Source organism: Buceros rhinoceros, unplaced genomic scaffold (genome assembly GCF_000710305.1).
Source record: "Buceros rhinoceros silvestris isolate BGI_N320 unplaced genomic scaffold, ASM71030v1 scaffold9112, whole genome shotgun sequence".
NCBI lineage: Eukaryota > Metazoa > Chordata > Aves > Bucerotiformes > Bucerotidae > Buceros > Buceros rhinoceros.
In genome coordinates this window covers 31015-40207 of record NW_010399465.1, presented here as the reverse complement: position 1 = coordinate 40207, position 9193 = coordinate 31015, and the positions used below count along the sequence as shown (strand labels likewise).

Below are 9193 nucleotides of genomic sequence, written 5' to 3'. Positions count from 1 at the left end.
TTCCCTTCCCTCAAAAACAAACAAACAAACCCTGACATTTTGAATCATCACTGGCTCTACAGGGGCCTTATCTTGCAGAGAAAGACATGAGAAAGGCTGCTGAGAAGCAGCCATCACAATGGATGGTAGATTAGAGGGCCACCTCTGGGTCTCTTCCAGCTCTAGGGTGTGATTAATGGCATCTCAGTTGTGTGTGCCTTTGGCAATGTTGTGTGAGTTTCTGTATAGACACACACACAAAAAAAGGTATAGGATAGAGAGGTGAACATCAGTCCAAGCTGCCAAGAGGGCTGCATTGTACCTCCCATTTGGGCAGCATTCTTGTGCAGCTTTAGTGTTTTCAGCTCCTCCACAGAGGCTGCCTGTGCCACAGACCTGTATTGGCAGCGTATGCTAGCAAAAAGGAGCCAGAGTAGCTGCATGTCTTCTTCCCAAAAGGCAGCAACTACTTTTGTCAGCACAGTTTTGTGTGGTTTCTGTTCCTAGCTATTTTTCCTAATCTGGCTATATTAGTGGAACAAGTACAACTCTTTTCTGCCTACATGCATTGCCCTGCTGAAGCGGCTTGTATAATCCAAGCCCCAAAATAAAAGGTGCAAGTCCACCCAGCTTGGTGTTAGTGATTCTCTGACATGACAGCTACTTACTTGGTTAGATGCTTTCTATTCAGTGCAAGCCTGTTATTGTTCAGCTCACTGTACATAAGATCTCAAGATGCAGCTCATGTTCTGCATATGTGGGATACACAGAAATGGGGTTTCCCTTCCTCCTTTTACTCCCAACTGTAGCTCAACTGTGAGCCACATCTAAGCTCTTTCTATCAACTACAATGGTCTACTGATGGCTCAGACTGTAATCCATATAGAAACATGGTCTATGTACTGCGGTGTTTATTAGATATTCCTGAAAACATGAATTGTGCCAGTTGGATTTCTTTCCTAGTATCTTCAACTCTGGCAGATGTAGCGCATGCTTGCTTTCTCTCAATTTTTCTTCCCCTTCATCTCCTTTCCTGAATGCTAGTTAATAGAAGATTTTTTTTTTTATGTCACACTGCAATAATTGCCATGGCAACCTTGTGTGCTGCAAGGGCTTGAAAATAGCTGGAGGAGGAGAGAAGACTCCCCATGTGAGTTAGGGCTGTGGTAAAAGAGGAGGAGCTGCAGTAGTCTTTAGTCAGCAAAAGCAGAGAACATGACAGGTGGCCATCACTTTAGGACAGGCTTGCTGTCTGCCACTGTTAAAACAACGTAGTTCCTCCATGGTAAAACTATAGCTTTCTTCACAGCTGGCCCCGCCAGAGCCTGGCAAGTTACTGCTCCCCTTCATGTGTCTGCCATTTCTATGGTCACATAAGCAGAGTGGGAACTGAGAGACTGTCAGAACCTGTCAGGGTCAGTGCTCTTCTGCAGTGTGAGTTTTGGCTGTGGAAGGATCAGGTGACTGGGCTTTTGTTTGCTCTACTGCCTTTGCATCCCTAAAGCGTGCCTGCAGGCATGGTGCTGCAGGGCACTGTGGGGCTTGGAGGTGCCAGGACGGTCTTTACTACTTCATCCCTTTTCATGGGACTCAACTGAAATGGGTGATTTGAAATAATGATTACCTGGTATATGATGGGATGGAACTGAAAGCAGTGGAGTTTAGAGGAATTTCGTAGGACTTAAGACCCTGTTGTAGGCTTAGCCCCCAGGGAAACCCTATCTCTTCACAAAGAAGCATCACCTTTGTGATGAGCAGCTCCACTGTCCATGTGAGTTGAAGATTTTTCCACAGGGAACACAGTCTTGCTCAGGTTTAGCTCTCTGCTCATCTCGGAGCTAGTCTTGGACTTAGGTAGCTTGCTTTCAGTAGCACTATCTTTAGCTTCATTCCCCGAGAGATTATGTGATCACACATCTTACATATGAAATAGAAGTCTGCTGGCTTCATATAGGTGAGTCTCCAGTTTCCTGCATGTTAAGATTGCCAGCCCTTCCTTTGGGGGTGGCCAAGCCCAGTAAGTTTTCCCATCAGGAAACCTCTCCCAACTTCCAGTTTAAAATTTCTTTTTAGACTTTGTCAACATCGCTCCTGGTGTTGTTACTTGCAAACCGATAGGAAAGCTATCTGCAGTGACTTTGCTCCTCCCTTTCCTCCAGGAGGGGCTGACAGATCTTCAGGCAGTTCATTGGGATGGGTCTGCGCTAAGGAAGGGTCTGTGTTAATACTGAACACTTTCTCAGGGCGTTAGCAATGCCGTGGTGGTCACGGTCAGGTTAGGCTGAAATTTGGTACACAGTGGTGACATTTCTACAGACGTAGAAAATGACACATGGGCTCAGGGAAGACTGGCAAGAGAGCTCCCATGTGGCATTTCTGGATGCTTCTGCACTTAAGTGAAAGAAAGGTTGTTACTTTTCCTTCCTAAAAGGAGGTAAAGCCCTGTCTACCCATAGCAAACAGGGTGTGTTTTGTACCAGCTAGTCTCGCCGCCTCAAATACAGCTTTTGGTTGCATTCTGTGTTCATAGGGGTTTCTCCATAGCAGGCACAGGAAACAAGAACGCTGAAGTTGAAATGACACCAGCCTCTAATTCCATGGCGTAGGGTGGTTCCTTCTGGCTGGAGGATAGTAAAAATCCCCTGCCCGCATTGCCCCTAAACTGTGACGAGGTGGATATAGATATACATGATCTGATGTAGTCACCATCAAAAGTGTATTATACAGGAATAAAGTAGTATTTGACACTGAGATGGGAGCCTGTTACCATGTGTGACAGCTGCTGGTTTCATCAGTGTGCCCGTGCAACGTTTTCCCAATTTAATGTAGACTTGTCCCAGTGGACTAAACACGGATCACTGACTGTGTCTGTTTTGATGGCCTCTACGTGAGATTTATTTCTGTAGGTGAAACACTGCTGTCTATTGCAGACATTCACTCAAGGGAGTATGATGCTCATATAGGATGTCAACCTAATACATGCATTAGTTCCTAAGGACATGGTGCAGGAACCTGCTGTTCGGAATAGCTCGGTTTCCTTGTTTCGTGAAGGCTGCAATCCACGGGCTACAGAATGACCAGTGCCAAAAGGGAGCTTTTCTGCATGCCCATACCCTGGCTGCCCAAGCCTGCCTAGCTTTGTCTTTCATGCTGGATGGGTTCAAAGGAAGCTGCTGTTGATTAGAGTTCAGGCACAGCTTAATTTTCCATGTTAATGCAATAAGCAAAGCCACTTGATCTCAAATAGAAAAGAAACAGAACATGGATGCCACCACAAAGAAGGTGAAGTAATCGTACTCCTTATTTCCTGATTTTTAAGGCGGGTCTCAGTGTGAGTGGCACAAATGACAACATAGAGTGTACCACCCCATCCTTCCTCTCTCCCAAAAGACACTTAGCAAACGAAGTGACTTAACATTAGAAGTTTATGCACAGCCTTTCCTCCAGAAGCAGCTTCCTGTCTTAACAGGAGAAACTGATAGTGTAAATGTCATTTGTCATCCATGAAGTGGATTGATCCCTCAAAATAACTAAGTATGGGTATACAGAAATACAGGAATCAGGCTTGTATGAGGGTCTCATACAGGTTGGTAGGTGTCTTGTTGCTGATCATTATGTTTGAATGCTGGAAACAATTTGCAGAGGTCTTTCATTTCCAGTGACATTTGTGTTTCGTAATTCTTTTGTGTAGCTCCTTAAAATCTAGTTACTTTTGAGATATGACTCATGATGTGATAACTTTGTTTAGTATTCGATTACTGTGTATTGATGTCTGTATCTGAAGCGCATCTTGCTACAGCAAAAGGTTTATATATAGAGTAATAGAAATGTGCTAAGGAAATTACAAGTCCTGTGCAGTGCCTAGGAGGAAAAGCAATACTCAGACAAACTGGGTACTTTTATAAGTATTTATTTTGTAGAGATTTGTTAAAACATTTCTCCTCCTCCCACTCAACTGATGTTCAACAAACTGTACACTAGCTAAGGACAGGACTCGTTGCAGATGTTGTTACTATTTTAGTATTACTTAGATGTTCTAACAGATCCAGTGCTCTGCAGTTCTTTAAAATGGAAGTTGCAAACCTAATATAAACATGAGATCTAAATGTGAGATGTCGTCGTTTACTATCAGTATGATGTGGAGCTAATTTTGCTTTAAACTAGGATCAAGACAGAATGTACTATTCCTTCTTGTTGCAAGTGCATAGATTAAATGTTAATTAGCATATCATGAGTCGCCAGGCTCTGCTTTCAAAAGGAAGCTAATTGTTTCATCCTGCTACGTGAGGATTCACACATAATTTTGTCTGGACAGCACAGTTACCTGAACCAAACCAAGCACAACAGCTCTGTTTTGTGAGAAGTGTGTGTACCTTGTTACAAGTTGATGCTGATCCTCTGGATCTGTTTCTTTCCCAGGACGATCCTCTCACTAACCTAAACACAGCTTTTGATGTGGCTGAGAAATATCTGGATATTCCCAAGATGCTGGATGCAGAAGGTAAAGTAGATCCCAGTGGCTTTTAACCTGCTTCTTCTCAAGAAATTTCCCACTTCTTCTAGGTGGACTTTTGTACAAGAATACAGTAACCTCTGAATGCCCCCTCCGTCACCACATACTAATTGTATAGGGAAAAAGTTTCAATGGAATAATGAATCACATGTTCTGCTTCCCTCTTCCTCCTGTGCCCCTCAATCTCCTGAGTCTGGTGTGGAGATCTTAACCTGGAGTTGACGCACTAGGCAGAGATGAGTAACACCTGGCTATGTCCGCTGCCGACTGAAGTGTTCCCTTTCAAGAACTGGGCTTAATACTTAGTTAATGTATGGTGTAGGACTGCGTTCCTTTTGCTCCAGATATTTTTCTGGGCTCTTTCTGACATTGCTGGTGATCTTCCTTTTGGAGGCACATTTTTAGTATTACAAACTGCTTCTTCTTGACTACTCAGAAGTCTTGGACATGAAGATCCCCCACTGACTGGGTCTGGAGACCAAGGCAGAGGTCCATGTTGTTCAGAGGTACTTCTGCCTACTGACTGACTGCTTCCTTGAGGGCTCTGGGACAGCAAGGATTACTTTCAGAGCCTTACTGTCAGGACAGCTTGGCAATAGGCTTTGAAGACTGTAACTCTGAAGTACAAACAACAGCCTGAAATAGCTCACTGGTTGTTGGCTGTTTGCCTGAAGCCAGCTGGCTTCAATGGTAGAAGCTGTATTTCAGGCTTGTTTTGTTCAGGAGAAACAGTTAAAGGCTTTTGTTAAATAAGAGAGAGAGGAACAAGGGGGAAAGATGGGCATAGGACAGCTGAACCTGGTGAACCTGTAGTCAGGTAACTAGGACATTTATATCCTTAGATAGTATTTCCCGTCCCCAGGGATGAGTCTTGCTTTCCCTGCATTCATCATGCTGAGGTCACGAAAAATGATGAGATGTCTGGAGTAGATTCAAGTGCTTCTTGTCATTCTGTAGGAAATAAAGCTACCTTCTAAATAAGTGGTTCTAGCTTCAGATCTCAGCAGAGCTAGCAGTGATGAAGAGGGCGTCTTGCAGAAGCTCCCATTGCTCTTTCCTGATCACTGTTCCACCTCGTGGACTGGAGCTAATGTGCATTCCTCCACACCATTAATTCTGATCTCTGGAGGTGCTGAGTTTCTCCTGAAACTAATGAAAGGGCCTTTGAAATTCAAGCCATTGTTGTGTTGAAATGGAGGATGGGGCATGGAAAGGAAGGGAGAAAGGATCTTTTCTGAAGAACTTCAAGGAGGAATTGCAGTATAATATGTCTATAAAAGCCATATCAACCTGCTGCGAGGTTTGATTCAACCCACCATTCACAGTAGTGTTCTCAGGATGGGAAAGTGCTGTGACACGAGACATTCTGACATATGGCTGCATCAGCCCAGCCAGACCCTGGAAGAATTTTGTCATGAGGGAGGGGAACCAGGAGGGTGCTCCTGACACATCTTCTGGGGAACACTGGGAAGCCCTGTGGAGTTGCTATGACAAGCATATACCCCAGCAGGCCTCCTGGACAGTTGTGGTTCTCCCTCTCCTTTGCTTTCCTCCCATCACTTGATTATGCTCTTAATGTGAGGTTTTTTTTGACAGACATTGTTGGAACTGCCCGTCCTGACGAGAAAGCCATCATGACCTATGTTTCTAGCTTCTACCACGCCTTCTCAGGAGCCCAGAAGGTATCACAGGATCCCAAGCTCCCTCCACAGAGCACACCTGGTGCCGTTGCTAATGTCCAAACCTTTTTTCTTTCTCTCTCTCCTCTCTAGCTACGGGCATCTTTATTATTATGTTTTTGGTAGAGTTGGCTGTTGGTTCAAAGTGGTGCCCCAGACATAATACATGGGACAAGGGAGCCAGGAGTCCCATTTCCCTATAGTCAGTAGTACTCCCATGGCACATACGTATGCCAGCACCTTGGCATGCACACAAATCCAAGAGCGTGAAATGCTCTGCCGTCTCCATTTGCCTTCCAAACTGCTGCCCTGATGGCTGAGGACCTGCACCCCCTGTTCCCGGAAATCGGATCTAGGATGCTTGGTCTGGCAAAGGTGGAGACTACCACATAGATGTTCTGCTCAGCAGGACACTGCAGCCTGCCCTCACTGGAAACAATACTCATACCTATTTGCTTGTTTTTGTTTTTTTCCAAAGATGGCAAAACTGCTGATGTAGTGGTTTTGAAGGGTTCAATGAATTACCCAAAACTTTTATCTTTTGCCTTAAGTATGATACAGGTTCCTGTACCCTTGCTTCAAGTTCTGAACCTGCTGTTTTCTCAAGTTGTGCCACAAACTCATTCCCAGTTCACCTGGGGCTTACAAAGCGTGTCTAATGAGTATGTCCATGGTGATTTTGCAAACAGACCATTGCTTATCATGACTGAGCTGCCTGGTTTTGTTCATTTTTTGTTTCTTTTTTTCCCCTTTTCTCACCCACCATGCTGGAAATCAGGTAGTTGGGTCCTTGCTGTGTCTGGCTGAGCCATTTTCCTGTTGGTAATGGAGTCACTTAAGGAAAACATTTTGTGGGTGAAATCTTGTAAACATCTCTCACCAAAACCAAGCAGCTGCCTGTACTTCAGTGCCATAGGAACAGGCAGTGCATGCTGCAGCAGAGCAGATCCTGCGTAGGAAGTGCAGTGCGTAGGAAGACTCTGATCTCTAGCTCCTTGACATACGCAGAAAGGCCTCGAGCACTGGCGTTCAGACCTCCAAACAGCCTGTTTGCATCCTTGGGCCAGGCCCCCAGACCGCAGCTGTGAAGGTGCAGAGCCCGGATCCTCAGCTCAGGATACCCCTGGACTGGGAGGGTGGGAGGAAGGGGTGCCGCTTTGATCCACAAGCCAACGCTGCTAGCCACCTTCTGATCCGAATTCCCAGCTCTCCGCATGGAAATCTGTTTGGCCTGTCCTGCAATGCATGATGGGAAGTTTTCTCCCCCTCTCTCACGCCACCCATGACTGTTTTGTTTTATTCTATGTGCTGCTTCTTACTTTATCCTTTCAACCTCTTTTCCTTCTCTGCACAGATATTATAGGCACGCTAAGGCCGGATGAGAAGGCCATAATGACCTATGTCTCATGTTACTACCACGCCTTCTCAGGCGCGCAGAAGGTGAGACTTTACTGCTAACAACCCCCTCCCCTCTCCCTGCCCTGCCCACTGCTCCTCACCACTGAGGAACCCACCAGACCCCTGTCTGCCCCAGAGCATTTTCAGGAAAGCCCAGTGCATCGAGCGATGCGCTTGGATGTGCCATCTGTAGTCTTGCTGGAGAAGTGATGTAGGTGTCCTTTCAGACCTGAGCTGCTTCTTCCCTCCAGTTTCATATCTGAGCGGTGGAGCAAGCATTTGGTAAAGCTGGCATCGAAAGAATGTCTGCTCTGACAGAGTCAGTACCCTGTCAGTGATTAGTGGGCATTGTCCCGGCCAGGCAATGCACCTCCCAAAGCATCACCATCAAATCAGCCTACTCCAGGAAATCACAGCCTGTCTCCCTGAGCTACCATCCTGCTTTCGACACTCAGCCCCCGCTAGGTCAGTGGTCTTTTCCTAGCCTGACTCATTTGTGAGCTGGTTACATAGCACTTCTGTGCTCCAGCCACGAAGTCCGTTCCTACCAGGCCTTGAGCTTTCCCAAACTCACATGCTTCTTCATTTCTTGCTTCTCCCTGGTCATTCTCCTCTGTTTCCCAAACCACCTATATATTTTATTTCTCTTTCCTCTGCTTTGCCCATTTCCATAGCTTCAGTCCTTCTTCCTCTGCTTCCTCTTTACTCCAAAGTCTCCTTGCCTGCCGTCAGGACATTTGTCCTCAGAGGAACAAAATACTCACAGTTTGCCTTTGGGCAAACTTCCTCCAAAACAGTAATTTCCCTGCAATACTTTGAATAGAAAAAATGGTCCATCCTTTCCTCCCATGCCACAGCGTGGCTGGGCTACAGTCTTTCCACAAGATTACTGCTAATTTCAGATTGTAGGCTTTGGAACAATAAAACCCAAAGTTCAAGACTGCATTCTTCATGTTATGAACAGATGTAAAATCCCTCTGTTTCCCCCAGCCACAACTTCTTTCTCTCAGTAGGCCCTTTCACTTTGAGACACGGTTCATGCGTTGCCCGGCTGGAGGGCTAACTTGGCTCCAGGCGGAGTCCATCTCTTGTAGAAAGCCGTGCCGATGGTCGCAGCATCGATGCAGGCACCGTGCTGAATGCTGGCTTTCAGAGAGCAAATGCAGGCAATAGGTTCCAGAGAGCAGCTCTTTAGTTCAAACTTTTTGTTCTCTGCCCTGTTTCATAGAAATTACATGATACTGTCTTGTTTTCAAGGAACTGGGAGTATGTCCCACGGCAGAGCAGTAGACTTGCCTGTTCGGCATAATTTGTGTAGTCGTGACTTTTCCACTAGGATCCTGCTTCGTGAATAGTTCAAAACTCTTAAGACCAGGCTGCAAGCTCAGGCCAGCTGATACTTGCCCAGGAAGACCCTAGTCTCAGAACTCATGCCAGCCTGGGGAATAGGCCTGCTTTTGCCAGGTGCCCCTGAGGGGCTGCTCCATGCTGTCTGTGTAACCCGAGGAACTCCAGATGGAGGAAACAGCAATCCACAATATGAGGAGGGCTGTGGCCTGCTGCAGGAGCAGCTGTGCTCCTCGCCAATCCCTTTCTCTTCTCTCTGCACCCATTCCATGACTGG

At 46.1% G+C, this 9193-nt stretch overlaps 1 protein-coding gene across 2 annotated transcripts in view; it reads left to right on the top strand.

The window, feature by feature from the left end:
* The window catches only part of LOC104489327 (alpha-actinin-1), a 49498-nt gene that overhangs the window by 17930 nt on the left and 22375 nt on the right, over positions 1-9193 (top strand). Inside the window, exons 6-8 of one of the 2 annotated variants that reach the window (XM_010131478.1) lie at positions 4399-4480; positions 6089-6214; positions 7526-7611. In XM_010131478.1, coding sequence (XP_010129780.1) covers positions 4399-4480; positions 6089-6214; positions 7526-7611 — 294 coding nt within the window. The remainder of the gene's footprint in view (positions 1-4398; positions 4481-6088; positions 6215-7525; positions 7612-9193) is intronic. The other variant, XM_010131479.1, reaches the window with a different exon arrangement.